General features: G+C 40.7%; 2 protein-coding genes across 11 annotated transcripts in view; both read left to right on the top strand.

The window, feature by feature from the left end:
- Nucleotide 1: 1 nt before the first annotated feature.
- On the top strand, nucleotides 2-1,372 carry MRPL51 (mitochondrial ribosomal protein L51). The gene is made up of 3 exons (XM_010957731.3): nucleotides 2-342; nucleotides 427-537; nucleotides 960-1,372. The coding sequence occupies exons 1-3, from the start codon at nucleotides 264-266 to the stop codon at nucleotides 1,154-1,156; spliced, it is 387 nt and encodes a 128-aa protein (XP_010956033.2). The 5' UTR covers nucleotides 2-263; the 3' UTR covers nucleotides 1,157-1,372.
- An 11,677-nt stretch (nucleotides 1,373-13,049) lies between these two features.
- Nucleotides 13,050-15,427, top strand: part of LOC105071110 (sodium channel epithelial 1 subunit alpha) — a 91,830-nt gene continuing 89,452 nt past the window's right edge. Inside the window, exon 1 of one of the 10 annotated variants that reach the window (XM_074357927.1) lies at nucleotides 13,050-13,426. In XM_074357927.1, coding sequence (XP_074214028.1) covers nucleotides 13,425-13,426 — 2 coding nt within the window. In that variant the 5' untranslated portion in view covers nucleotides 13,050-13,424. The remainder of the gene's footprint in view (nucleotides 13,427-15,427) is intronic. The other 9 variants (XM_074357928.1, XM_074357930.1, XM_074357929.1 and 6 more) reach the window with 9 other exon arrangements.

The raw sequence follows: 15,427 nt of genomic DNA, 5'->3' as shown, positions 1-15,427 counted from the left end.
TCCGGCGCTCCCCAACTTCCGGCGGGCCGACCGGAAGCGCCTCGGCGTGGCGGAGCGTCAAGGCGGCTCTGCACCGGAACTTGGGGGGCGGGGTCAAGGCGGGCCCTACGCCCGGAGCTGCTTGGGTAAAGCCCAAGATGGCTGCGCGCACCTAGTGCCGGAGTGAGGACAGCGGTGACCGTACCTGTCATCTTCTCGATGGTCAGGTCTGGCCCTCACTGCTGTGCCCGTGCGGAGGCTGTTGTAGAGGAGAGACGAGAACAATGGCTGGGAGCCTCTCTTGGGTGACAGGCAGGGGCCTATGGGGCTGGGTGCCTCTGGCCTGCAGAAGCTTCTCTTTGGGTAAGTGGCTGTTACAGAAAGACGCCCCGAGAACTGCTTTTCAGTAAGCGGCTCAGATTAATTTCCTTTCTTCCCCATCCCTAGGTGTTCCTAGATTGTTCCATGTAAGGGTCACCCTCCCGCCACCCAAAGTGGTTGATCGTTGGAACGAGAAGAGGGCCATGTTCGGGGTGTATGACAACATCGGAATCCTAGGTAAGAGTCGACTCCGTGGTGCAGAATTTCAGAACAGTTATGCTGTAACGATTATTTTCTTTCACCTCTGTGGAAATGGTGCCTTATTCAGTAGTAAGAACAAACACGTGGTTGTTTACATTGTGTTCGGCGCTGTTCTGTGTGCCTTACATGTACTGACACATTTAATCATAACCTTTTCACTTTACAGGTGAGGAAACTGAGGCACAGGAAGGTTAAGTAATTTTTCCAAAGCCAGCAAATATCAGTGCCAGAATTTGAACCCCAAGCAGGCTTGCTACGGAGTTTGTATTCTTGATACTGTAGCGGAATGTGTGTTGTCGATTGGTGCTGCTCCGGGAGATTCAACTGTGTTGAAGGCTTAGCTGATGGAGGCTGGGTTCTCTCGTTTTGGTACTAATACGTGCTCTCACATTACGCAGGAAACTTTGAAAAACACCCTAAAGAACTGATCAAGGGCCCTATATGGCTTCGGGGCTGGAAGGGGAATGAATTGCAGCGTTGTATCCGAAAGAAGAGAATGGTTGGAAATCGGATGTTCATTGATGACCTGCACAACCTTAACAAACGCATCAGCTATCTCTACAAACACTTTAACCGACATGGGAAGTACCGGTAGAAGAGAGACCTGGGAACTGTGGAATGGGACTTGTTTGGAATCTGTTATCCACATGTTTTGCTTTCCTCTGGATGCTATTTTACTTATTCATGTGAACTAGGAAGTGTAACTCATCCCTAAGTCTTATAGCCTTAGGTTTGGACTCACCACTTGCCCTTTGAGTCTAACCATGCCTGTGGTGTTTAAAAAATAAAAATTATTTTTGGCACCTTTTCACATTTGGCCCTTCATGTATTGAAAGTGATAACTTTAAATTGCCCCATTGTGCCATCATGTTAAATGTATTTTTAAAAACCCTTCCACACTGGAGTGAAATGTAATAGAAAAATGGAATTATACTTTTGCACTGTTCTTATCAAAAAATATTTATTGGCTATCTTTTCTGAGCTGAGAACTGTAGGAAAAACAAAGTATAATGTATCCTCCCCCATGCTTTTATAGTCAGGGGTATAAAGTTATAGTCTCACATGTACACTTTAATATGAAGCATTAAGTACCATATGGGTGGTTGGCATGAATGATTCCTAAGCCTAACTGATCATCAGAATCTCTGGGTAGTTTAACAGTTTCAAAAGCTGGTCCCTGGCCCCCAGAGATTTGACAGCTGTAGAGCTGAACTGAGTCTTGTGCATTTACGTGTTTTTTTTTTTTTCCTAATAATTACAAAGAATATATCCATACATACAGACATACAGTGCAAATTTTAAAATTACAAAAGAGTAAGTAGATGAAAAGTATTCTCACAGCTTGTTTTTTTATGCACCTTCTTGGAGGCAACCACTCTTAAGAGATTCTTTGTAATTCTAAACATGTACTGTGTATGTATAAGCCTTACTATTTATCTATCTCTTTTTTTAAAAGTAGGATTCCATACACACTATTCATGGTGCATGGTGCATTTTCAATTGACAGCACTTAGGTATTGTTTTATATTCTCACATTATGTACTGTAATGATTTAGTGGGTTCCATTTTGATAGACTTTTAGATTGTTTTCAGGCTTTTGCTTTTTGAAAGTATAACTTCTCTAATTTTTGGTAATTCTAATTTTAAAAGCCAGATGATTTTAATTAGCTGTGTTTGGAAACCACTAATGTGGACTGGAGGATAAATAACCTAGACAGGAGAATGTATTTGGCCTAATCAGGAGAGGCTTCATAGAAGAGGTTGAATTTCAGTAAGCAGAGAAACAAGTATAATGTTTCAAGTGGGGAAGAGAATAGTGATCAGTGGTGCATGGTGAGAGGACACAGAATGTGCTGGGAGATGGCTGGGTAGGTCTACCTATAATGAAGCATAGTATGGCACTCTCTGCTTTTTTGTCTTTTAACAATTTCACTGGCCATGAATCAAGTTAAATAAGGTTGACATTACTCAATCAAGAGGAGAAAAATGTAGCAACAATTTCTAGAATTGTGTTGTGATTGGGGTTAAGTTTAGTATGTCTCCAGTGCCTAGTATATATGAGGCTCTCAATAAATATTTGCAGAATGAAATAAGGAAAATATTTGATGTACTGCTTTTAAAGAAATCTTTTATGTGGCTTTAAAGTGCTATTTGTGTTTCTTAGGATGGTTTATTAGGTTGATGTGAATAAGTCTCTACTATAGTATAGATTATAGATTAAAAACATGGCCTTTGGAGTCAGGTCTAGACTTAAACCCAAGCTCTACCACTCTGTTTATATGACCCTAGGCAAAGTAGCTAATGTCTATGAGCCTTAGTTTTTGTTTTTTTTTTCCAGCCTGTCAAGTAGGAATAATACAACACCTTCGTCTTAGGGTTGTGTGAGGAATAAATTAAATTATGTGTGTAAAATATTTAATACAGAGTTTGGCTAGTGCAGATGGTAATGACACTCCTCTGGAGTGTATAGGTGCCAAAAATTAGGAAAAACCTGAAGAGGGGGTTGGTATAGCTCGGTGGTAAAGGAGGTCCTGGGCTGAATCCTTAGTACCTCCATAAAGAAAACAAACAAACAAACAAACAAAAAAAACTGAAGAAATTGAATGGAAATATGTTTTTTAAGTTATTCAAACTTTTCATTTATAAGAGTAGCGTTGCAAACTAAAGAAAATTACTTATAGACACAAATTGGGATTTGAAGATTAAGGAATTATGGTGATTAGGTCTTTTATTTGATCCCAGTCCTTTAAAGTTAGTACCTGTTTCAATTATCTATTGTTAAATAATAATCCACCCCCAAACTTAGTGACTGAAAACAATTTATTATTTTTTTAATTGAAGTATAGTTGATTTACAATATTGTATTTATTTCAGGTATATAGCAATGTCGTTCAGTTAATGTATTTTTTCAGATTCTTTTCCATTATAGGTTATTACAAGATGTTGAGTATAGTTCCCTGTGCTATATAGGAAATCTTTGTAGCTTATCTATTTTATGTGTAGTTGTATTTGTTAATCTCATACTCCCAATTTATCCTTCTCCTCCCTCTCTTTCCTCTTTTGTAACCATAAGTTTGTTTTCTATGTCTGTGAGTCTGTTTCTGTTTTGTATATAGATTCATTTGTATTATTTTTTAGATTCCATGTATAAGTGACATCATATATTTGTCTTTCCCTGTCTGACTTCATGTAGTATGATAATCTCTAGGTCGATCCATGTTGCTGCAAACAGCACTATTTCATTCTTTTTTATGGCCGAGTAATATTCCATCATGTACATCTTCTTAAGCCAGTCATTTGTTGATGGGCACTTGGGTTGTTTACATGTCTTGGCTATTGTAAATAGTGCTGCTGTGAATGTTGGAGTGAAAACACCAATTTATTAATTCATATTCTCTGGTTTATCTGGGCTCAGCAGGGCAGTTCTGCGCTATTTGGTGTGGATTGAAGGTCAATCCCAGCATCCAGCTGGGAGCTTGGTTAGAACTATAATGTCCAAGATGTCTTCACTGACATGTCTAGTGCCTCAGTTAGAATGGCTGAGTGTTTTTTTTTTTTTTTTTCTATGTGGTATCATTAATCAGTAGTCTAGATAGCCCAAACTTCTTTTTATGGAGGCTTGAGTCCAAAGGCAAAAGTGGAAGCTTCAAGATTTGATAGACATAGGCCAGGAAGTGACTTGGTGTCATTTGTGCTGCATTCTACCAGTTAATAAATCACAGCCCAGCCCAGATTCAAGGCTGTGTGGAAATGTACTTGTTTTTTAGATCAGAGAAGCTGCATGCAATTACGGGGATGTGAGGAAGTGTCCACAGCCATATCTGCACATGATCTACCTCAGTCACATCTCATGTCTTTGCTGGGACTTCATCTTCTGGAAGGCTCAACAGAAGTGAAGCCAGATTAGTAAGCATGTGTTAAGTGAAGAGTAGATTTTGGAGAAATGGATTGATGGCTCTATGTGAACATGTATTATGATCCTGGGACTCATGGAAATGTATATGGGAGTCTTGGATCTCAACAGGAATGAGTTTTCACAAGGATGGCTGGAGAGGAGCTGGATGTGAGAATGGAGAGGTTGGTGTGAAGTGTGAGTGACTGGGATCCTTTCATGATTTGGTAGGACTGGAGAAGAGAAAATCAAAATATTTGAGACTCTGCTAAGTGCAAGGTGCCCTGAAGAATACATGCACATGCTTTAGTAGGATGTGTGATTATTGGTGATGAGGACATTGATAGTTCAATTCAACAGGCATGTATAGACTACTTCCTGCTGTGAAGATATATAAGATCATGTTTTCAAGAACAAAACAATCTTGTTTTTGATGTGAAACAGTATGTAACATTTTTACTCAATAAACACTGAACCATTATGTGCAGGGTTATTTGGAGGGACATAATCACTAAGTCAGGGTTAGTTCCTGACTCTCAGTAGCTTTCATTCTACTTAACAGATACATATGTAAACATATGAATTTGGACATGATAACTGAATAGGAAAATTAGTTCTTTTTTTAGCTGGGGGAGGGGTCAGAAAAGTTACTTGTTGAAGAGATGACATTTGAACTAAATTTTGGGAAATTTCAGCTGATGGAAATAGGGAATTGGTGTTAAATATGGACAATAACGTCTATGGGGAGAAACTTTGAAGAACAGGAAATAGTTCAGGTGGGTAAGTGGGGTGGGAGGGGGCAGCCTGGTCCTGGGGGCATAGGCATGTGAGCAAAGGTAGGAATACTGACATAGGACTAAGTTAATGATTGTTAACACACAGTGAGCCTTTCTCTAATAGTGGGAGATAAGTTTGGGTAGGAAATGTAGTGCCAAGTAACTAGGAGTCTTGAATGCCGGCCAGGACGAAGAGCTTAGATTTACTTTTCCCCCTGTAGACCAAGCCATTCAATTCTGGCTGCATGTTAGAATTCTCAGCTTGAAACCCAGCAGGACCTTGTGGGGCCTTCCTGGGGACAGAACCCCTCTCCCCTCCCCAGTGTCTTTCTCCCTCTTATTTGTAGAAAAACTTTAGCTTCCTAGGCCTTCCCCAAATTCCAAAGAGCAAATTTAAGCAGAGGAGTGAGAAAATGCAGAAACAAAGAGAAACAGTCAAGCAAGGCAAGATAGTAGTTCAGCCACAAAACAAAGTTGGGGACCTTTAGTTCCCCCTCAGGAGCTGTAGGTAATATCCTGAGCCATATCCTTGAGTTGTTCTGCACATACTAAAACCCCCACCAGGTGGAAGACGTTAACTGCATGCTGACGACAAGCATGCAGACCCCAGAAGTTGAAGACTGAGATAACTGAAATACCACCCTGTTACACCTGCAACAACCCTGTTTCCAAGTAACATCATATTCTGAGGAACTAGAGGTTAGGACTTCAACACAGAAATTTATGGAGGATGCAATTTAACCCACAATAGCCTTCAGTTTCCCCAAGGCATTCTTATACTTTAGGTGTTACTTCTTGAAATTCACGATTCCTTAGAGCTTCCATAGATTATCCAGGTTTGATTTTGAAAGTTAGTCATCTTGTCAGGAAACTGGATTTACAATCCCCAATGCCCTCCTTTCTTACAGTCCCCTCCCTCACTCCTTTTTGTTTAGTTATATCAGCATTTTGGCTTAAATCAGTAGACAGTGTTTACATTATTAGGACTATGTAAATATTGTTTACTACTGAGCCAAGTGGTGTACTGTGGGATAACGTTTTTTTTCTTTTTGAAATTAAAATGCATCTCTTTACTTAAATGCATAAGAATATCCCTTTTTAAAAAGATTTTTAAAAATTGAGGTATAGTCAGTTTACAATGTGTCAGTTTCTGGTGTACAGCATAATGTTTCAGTCATACATATGCATACATAAATTCCTTATCATATTCCTTCTCATTATAGGTTCCTATAAGATATTGAATATGTTCCCTGTTCTATACAGTAGAAACTTGTTTATTTTGTATATAATGGTTAGTATCTGCAACTTATCTTTCTTATTTAAAAAAACTGTGTCTTTATTGAGATACAATCCACATACAATTCACCCAATTCAATGGCTTTTAGTATATTCACTGAATTGTGCTTGTATCACCAAAATCAATTTTAGAATATTTTTATCATTACCCCAGAATGAAACCCCATACCCCTTAGCTGCCACCCTCCATTCCCTCTCTTTCCCAGTTGTAGGCAACCACTAATCCACCTTCTGTCCCTATAGATTCTTGCCTGTCCTGGATATTTCATCTAAATGTAATCGTACACTGTGATCCTTGGTGTCTGGCCTCTTTTTTTTTTAACATTTTTTATTGATTTATAATCATTTTACAATGTTGTGTCAAATTCCAGTGTTCAGCACAATTTTTCAATCATTCATGGACATATACACACTCATTGTCACATTTTTTTCTCTGTGAGTTATCATAACATTTTGTGTATATTTCCCTGTGCTATACAGTGTAATCTTGTTTATCTATTCTACAATTTTGAAATCCCAGTCTATACCTTCCCACCCCTGGCCTCTTTATCTTAGCACAGGTTCAAGATTCCTCCATGTTGTAGTATTAGCACTCTATTTCTTTTTATTGCTATTCCACTATGTGGATATACTATACTATATCCACTTATCAGTTGATGGACATTTGGGTTGTCTATTTTTTTGGCTATTCTAAATAATACTGCTATGAATAATCATGTGCTAGGTTCTGTGTGGGCATTTTCATTTCCCTTGGGTATATACCTAGGAGTGGAATTGCTGGATCACACAGTAACTCTATATTTAACTCTTTGAAGAACTGCTGACTCTTTTCCAAAATGGCTGCATTATTTTGCTTTCTCACGAGCAGTGTATGAGGGTTTAATTTCTTCACATCCGCATCAGCACTTGGTACTATCTGTCTTTTTGGTTATAGCCAGCCTCCTGGTTATATAGTAGTATCTCATTGTGGCTTTGGTTTGTATTTCTTTAATGGTTAATGATGTGGAGTGTCTTTTCTTGTGCTTATTGGCCATCTGTATATCTTCTTTTGAGAAATGTCAATTTAGGCCCTTTGTCCATTCTCAAATTGGTTTTTTGTTGTTGTTGTTGAGTTGGAAGGGTTCTTTGTATTCCAGATACAAGTACTGTATCAGACACAAGTATTTTGATTTGCAAATATTTTCTCCCATTCTGTGGGTTTTCCTTTCATTTTCTTGATCACGTCCTTTAAGTATAAAAGTTTTAAATTTTGTTGATTCCCTGTCGATTTTTCCTCGTGTTGCTTATCCTGTTGTCGTATCTAAGAAACCACTGCCTACCCAAGGTCATGAAGACATACAACTGTGTTTTAAGAGTTTTATAGCTTTAGCTCTTACATTTAGGTCTTTGATACATTTTGAGTCAGTGTTTCTGAATGATGAGAGGTAGGGATCCCACTCCATTTTTTGCTTGTTGCGGTCCAGTTGTCCCAGCACTACTTACTGAAAAGACTGTTACTTCCCTCATTGTATGATCTTGGCACTCTTGTCAAAATTTAGTTGACATGAGTGTGAGGTAACTTCTCGTTCTTATTCAACTTTTTGTTTTCCCTTAAGTTTATAATTGCCTCTTTTAAAAAATACAATTTTCTGTGTATTTAACTCTAATTTTTTCCATATGTCTCAATAGATCTGTAAAATACTTGTTCACATTCTTTTTCTTTTTTTTTTTAATTACAAAATTATTTATTTTTTCTTTCTTTTTTTTTTTTTGGTGGAGGGAGGTAATTTAGTTTATTTATTTACTTACTCTTTTTTAAATTTTTACATTTTGTATTTAATTTATTTTACTTACTTTATTTTTGGGAGGGAAATAGGCTTACTTATTCATTTATTTTTAGAGGAAGTACTGGGGGTTGAACTCAGGATCTTGTGTATGTTAAGCATGCACTCTACCACTTGAGCTACACCCTCCCCCTATTTACTTATTCTTAAAGGAGGTACTGGGGATTGAACCCAGGACTTCATGCATGCTAAGCATGCGTGCTACCACCTGAGCTATACCCTCCCCACTACGTTCTTTTTCAAATATTTAAGCATGTCAGAACTTTTACAGTTTTTTTCCTCTGGAGACTGTCCGGCAGTTTCTTCCACCCTCCTACTTTAGTCAGGACAGGTTGTTTGTGGGTCTGTTGTGTAACTTTCATTCCAGAGATCTTCTTTCACCAGTTTTGTGTGTGGATCCAGCATTCCATTCCTTAGATCTGCTGCCTTTCTCTTTCCTGTTTACCAGAGTACGTCTTATTGTAGCTTATTTGGAAAAAGAGGTAAAAACTTTGACTCCTTACATATCTGCAAGATATCTATATTCATTTTCTTGTGTAGATATATACTGATCTTTACTGATAGTTTGGCTGTTACAGAATTCTAGGGTAATGATAATTTTTCTTCAGAATTTTAAACGCACTGCCATGTCGTCTTCTATCTTCCAATACTGTACTGAGTTGCCATTTCTATTCCTGTTCCTTTTTTTCCTTCTCTTTTTGAAAGTTTTTAGGATCGTCTCTTTTTCCCTAATATTCTGATATTTCATAAAGATGTGTCTTGATGTGATTCTTTTTCTTTTACTGTGCTGGGCATGTACCATACTGTTTAATCCAGAAAGACTTGTTCAGTTCAGAGAATTTTTCTTGTATTACTTTTGTCATCTCTCTCTCTCATCTTGTTTTCTTTTTTTTAGAACTCCTATTAATCAGACATTGGACTATTTGGCTTGGTTTTCTAACTTTTTGCTTATTTCCTATCTCCATCTTTGTTGGCTCTTGCTCTTGGTTCTTTGTTCTTTACTTGTGTGCATTTCTTGACCACAATTTCTTTTTCTTGGACCTGCATCTGTGCAAAGTCCCCAAGGCCTAGATTGAAGATGAGCTTATCCAGAGAAGATTTGCATTTCTTCGACTGGCTGCTTGGTGGCACTGCCAACCCAGAACCACTTTAAATTCCTGCTATTTTGTTTTTAGGATCAGTAAGGAATTCAGGCAGAAAAGCCACTGCTTGTTATGATAAATTCTCTGCATATATTTAAAAGGAAAAGAAAAGATCTCTAGTAGACACCCAGTTTCCAGATTAGCAATTTTCTATGCAGTACCCTAGAGGCAGTTCAGGTGTTAGCATATTTTAAATCTACTCTTTCAAAATAATACAGTCCTCTGGGGTTCTGGCTTAATGGCAGGGTCCTTCTGTTAGATTTCCAACCCTGTGCAGGCCTTAGGTTCTATCTTCTATGCCACAGTGGCACCCTGTGAGGCCACTATGCCTAAATTGAATTTTTTAGTGAATGCCCTAACCAGGGCAAACCAGGCTTCAGTGCTCAGTTTACCTCTCCAGGTACCAGCTTTCACTTAGTTTTTGGCCCTTATAGTCTACTTTCTTGCCAGCTCACATAAATGCATTTAAAAAATGATCTTTCAGGCAGAGGACCTAGAATAGCTAAACCAATTTTGAAAAAAGAACAAAGTGGGAGAAATAATTCTACCTGATATTAGGGCTTACTATTAAGCCACTGTGTTATTGGCAGTAATTAGATCAGTGTATCATTGGCAGAAGGACAGGCACATAGATCAATGGAACTGAATAGAGAACCCAGAAACAGATCTGCACAAATATGCCCAACTGATTTTTGGAAAAGTGAAAAAAAAATTCAATGGTGGAAGGACTGTTTTTTCAACAAACAATCCTGGAGCAATTGGACATCCACTGACCAAAAAAAAAAAAAAAAGGAACCCCAGCCGAAACTTCGCACTTCATACAACAATTAACTCAAAATGGATTATAGACTTACATGTGAAACATTAAACTATATAACTCCTAGAAAATAAAATAAGAGAAAATCATGAGACTCCAGGGCTAGGCAAAGTGTGATTCCAAAAGTGTGGTGCATTAAAGGACAAGTTGATAGATTGGATCTTAATAAAATTAAAAACGTTTACTCTACAAAATACCCAATTAAGAGGTTGAAAAGACGAATGACAGACTGGGAGAAACCATTTATTTAACAAGATACTTTATAGTAAAAAAAAATGAACAGCCCAACTAGAAAATGGACAAAAGACATGAATAGGCCTTTTACCAAAGACGATATACAGATGGCAAATAAACACATTAAAATACATTCAACATCATTAGCCATCAGGGAAATGAAAATTAAAACAACAGTGATGTATTACTACATGCCTACCAGAATAGCTAAAATAAAAAAAAAAAGACAACACCAAATGCTGGTAAGGATGTGGAGAAACTGGATTCCCCATACATTGCTGGTAGAAATCTAAGATGGTAGTCATTCTGGAAAACAGTTTGGTAGTTTCTTATAAAACTAAACATGCAATTACCTTACTACCCAGCAATTGTACTCTTGGGCATTTATTCCTGAGAAAGGAAAATTTATGTTCATGCAAACCTGTACATGAATGTTTGTAGCAGCTTTATTTGTAATAGGCCCAAACTGGAATCAGCCCCAAAGTCCTTTAAGCTGGTAAATGGTTAAACCAATTGTGGTATATCCATACCATGGAAATACTACTCAGCAACGAAAACTATTGATACACACGGCTTGGGGGGATATCAAGGACATTATGCTGTGAAAAAAAGCCAATCTTAAAAGGTTATATACTGTATGATTCCATTTATATAATGTTCTTGAAATAAAGTTATAGAGATGGAGAACAAGTTAGTGGTTGTCAAGGGTGTAGGATGGGGGTGGGTGTAGTTATAAAGGGATAGCACAAAGGGAGACTTGCAGTGATGTAATAGTTCTGTATCCTGATTGTGGTGGTGGTTACAGGAATCTATTGACACTGCATAAAACTATACACATACACACACAGACACACACACACACACACATGAGTGCATGTAGAAGAGGCAAAATCTGAGTAAGCTCTGTGGATTGTACCAATGTCAATTTCTTGATTTTAATACTGTACTGTGGTTATATAAGATGTTACCATTGGGGGAATCTGGGTGAAGGTGTATAGAGGAAACTCTCTGTACATTCTTTTGGCCACCTTATGTGAATCTGGTGGGCATACTTAGCTGTACATGCTGCCAGACACAATTCCTCCCATTCTGTTTGTCTTTGACGGTTTATAATTTGTTCTCAATTGTTACAAATTTTCATTTTGATGTGGTTTCAGAAGGGAGATAGAATAAACATGTATGATCAATACATTATGTTTCTAAGAGCAATTGTTTAAGGGTTTTAAAGCAGAATTGTGACATTTGGATAGATGACCCTGGTGGTTTTTTAAAGGATGGATATGAGTGAGGGCAAGATGAAACAGAAAGCTGTTATATTTTGCTAATTCTAAGAGGCACTTTTTTTTCATCTGAACTTCTAAATTGGGGTATCTGGCTATAACTCTTAGCCAGACGACAGTCAGTCATACCGTATTTGTCATACTGGCTCGTAAGAATCAAAATTTGCCGAATGGATGTCTGAGGCTTGGAAGAAAATTCCAGAGGCAGAAAAGGAACATTTAAGAAATGCTGCATCACCAAAGCCCTTGATGGCACACACAGAGGACTACGATGTGTGGAAATCATGCACATCAAAGACTGAGTCAAAAAAATGAATCATAAGGGTCAGCGTCTGAACGTGAAGTTTTACAAATTCTGTGACCCTGTTACTCTTAGTTCTATTTTCCTTTTTATGAATGCATGAAAATGAAATATGATAAAAATCTACATAAAGCAACACTTTCAATAAATATGAAATAAAAATTCTAAGTGGTAAGAAAGCATTGTGTCAGTTTATTTGCGACCTTTTTACTTAGAAGGACATAAAATAATGGTTTTACAACTGATGGCGTCCAGGCAAGCGATAATAATGAAATGAAGTAGGACAGTGGGACAAGTGAAGAGGATTCTTGAAATACTGAGAAGGAAAAATCAACTTCACTTGGTGAATTATTAGAGGCCGGGTAAAGATGAACGGGGAGGAAATCTCGGATGGTTTCCAGGTTTCTAGTTTGGGGAACTGAGTCGATGTGGTAAGTTACCTGGGAGGGGTAGGAGTGGGTGGGAGTTCAATTTAGGAAACTGGTGAGGGCCTTGTTGGCTGTGTAGGACGGATGAACAGAGCCCTCTTACTTACTTTCGTCAGACGGAGCCCCGCGCCCAAGGGACCCGGGAGCCTGCGGCTCTGCCTGGATGGATTCAGCCTCCTCAGAGCTGTTAGAGGAAGGGAAGTGGGATAAAGGCCGGCCAGGCTGGGGTGCCAGGGCCGGACTCCCGGTAGATCACAGGGCTGCCGAGTCGGGGCCACAGCCAGCCAGGACCCGCCCGCCGCTGTCGGCGGGAGCCGCATGATTGGCTGGAGGCGCCGGCGCCGGGGGGCCGTGGGCGGGGCCAGGCTTGAGGACTGGCTCAGCGATTGGCTGGAAAGCACCAAAAACGCCCAACTCAAACTGTTGGAGCCGCCCCTCTAGCGGGCTGGCGCATAGTTCCACCCTGCCCCGTCGCTTAGTTAGACAGGTAAGCAAACCAGAGATGTATTGGTCAGTGAATGATCCTCCCGGCACCGCTCCTCTCCCGAGTCAAGACGAGCAGAGAGCTGTGATTGGCCAATTTTCAGGGGCGGGCACTCTAGGCCTTATCCCGCCTTCGCCCCGGGACTGGAGCCTGTCTCGAGCGTGGATTGGGCCGCAGGGTTGTCAGCGTGATCCAGGGGGCGTGGCCAGTACTAATAAAGACTGGAGCTGGCGCGGCAGCTGCGATAAGTTCCACCGCAGCTAGTGCTCTGGGTGGTCAGCTGGAGGCTGAGTTCGGCGGTGCCGTCGGCTTCACCGCAGCGTTTCCCAGCCGGGTGTCTCGCCGCAGCCTCGGGAGAGGAGACGGACCTCTCCTTCCTCTGTCAGAGACATGTGAGTTGACTCTGGTGTGGGGGGCTCGACACCTCCTTGCCAACTCTCACCCTTCGCGCCGGACTCTGCGGGACCGAAAATGGCGCATTGCAGCAGCTGCGGCGACGCGGGGAAGCACCGCCGCGCGCCGCGCCGGGACCGGGCCACCCCTGGGGTGGAGAGGCAGCACCCAACTCCTGCACCAGCCGCAGCCAGTACCCCACAGGCGGGGCAGGGGCGCGGGGGTCCCACATTCATTGCCCCCTCTCCTCTCTCCTGCAGGGCTCCTCAGTCGGGTCTCAGGCGAAGGTGGGACTTGGAGACACCCGGGTGGGGGCTCCTGGCCTTTTCTTGTCGTTGATTGAAGCCCTTCTCAGGGCCTCTAGAAAGACAGTCATGGGTGCACCTGCCAGTTAGTAACTTGGGTTGCCCTGCAGTCTCTGGATTTGTGTACCACCCTCTTGGCAATGAGCAAAGCTCCAGAAACTTATCTGCCAGTTCTCTGGCGCCAGGTGAGCAGCTCAGAAAGACTCTGTCTAGGGCCAGTGGTATGTGATTCCAAGCAGCCATTCATCCCAAGGCCACCCGTATAGGAGGTTTCTTGTCATTGAGTCCTCGCCAAATATTTGGAAGAGAAATAGAGCTGAGGATGCCCCGCCTTCCCTCAACACATTCAGTTTAGTCTCTGATCATCTCCAACCGCACCCCCATCTCAAGAGCTATGGCTAGACAAATGAAGAACTTCCCATTCTCTCCAGGATCATAGTCTAGATGTATTTGTGTTGCTTCTCTTGGTGACAAAAAAGGGAAAAGATTTACTTCTGTTACCTAAAGGTTATAACTGTCCCTGGATATGTTACTCCTGAGTGTTCCCAACTCCCAGCAAGTAGTAAGTGAAATGGTCCCTTCCATTATAAATGCTTTATAACAGTTTCCCTTTTTCTCTATTTGATGTCTACGATTTTAACAGTATATGATGTTCTGTGCATTTTGGCCAAGCCCTAGGGTTCTATGTGTTTTTATTTTGGGGAGGGGAAGCTTTCTCAGCTGACTGACTCCCAGTAGCATCCATGTGGGACGGAAGCAAGGAGATGAGGAAAGCACGGTAACTAGAAGGGCATCACGAAGTCTCTGACCTTAATCTCGTCATTGGTGCCACCAGCCTGGACTTCTTCCAAGACCAAGCACCGGCTGCTCCCTACTCATTGAATTTTCCCTTTCAATCAGAGAACTAGATTGCTTAGCGCAGTAGTAGCATATGAGTCTGGTGGCTCCCACAGTTTTGTAGCTTTCTCTCCTTTGCTTCCTTGGTGCCTTAGAGAGGGGAATGGAAGAGCAATTCTTTTAACGGGGATGAGTCAGGTGTAATCTGCTAGTATAGCCTCTTTGAGGGATGTTTCTCCATCTTTTTAGACCAAAAGAAATTTACTTAGAGAGGAGGAACTTCTGAGTATTAGTTCTGTTGTGAGTAGTCAAAGCTTTTTCTTTTTGGTGACTTTGTGATGGCTTCACCCCTAGTACATCTACTCTTGGACTGCTCCTATGAGGTATGTTTTGTGAGATTCTCCTTCTACTTAAGGAGTTCTTATTGTGATTTCCATTCTCCATCACATTTAAGAGATCTTCCTCCTGCCTGTGAGTTCTGCCTTGGCAAAGAACATCTCATGCCTTAGGTTAGGTTTCTGGGAATTCTTTAGGAGGTGAATTTAGCTTCCATGTGTTGGGACATGGAGGAGTTTATTTTGAGGACCCCACACTAGATTATTCCCCCCATACCCCTCAACGCCCCTAAGGCTAAGGGAAAGAGAATGACCTCTGTGTATAGTTGTGTAAACCAAAATTTCTCTTTGGCACATAAAGAACGAAGAGTCTCCTGAGACTTGATGCCTATCTAGAAAAGGAAGGGACAGAATGTCTCTGATGCAGGTACACTGAGGACCATTTCCAGTATTTTTCCTTCCTGTCTATGCTCTTGGAACAGTTTCCTAATTAACACAATTGCTTTAGGCCCCAGCTCTATGT

This window comes from Camelus bactrianus, chromosome 34 (genome assembly GCF_048773025.1).
Source record: "Camelus bactrianus isolate YW-2024 breed Bactrian camel chromosome 34, ASM4877302v1, whole genome shotgun sequence".
NCBI classification, from domain to species: Eukaryota; Metazoa; Chordata; class Mammalia; order Artiodactyla; family Camelidae; genus Camelus; species Camelus bactrianus.
This window is presented reverse-complemented; position numbering and strand designations above follow the sequence as displayed.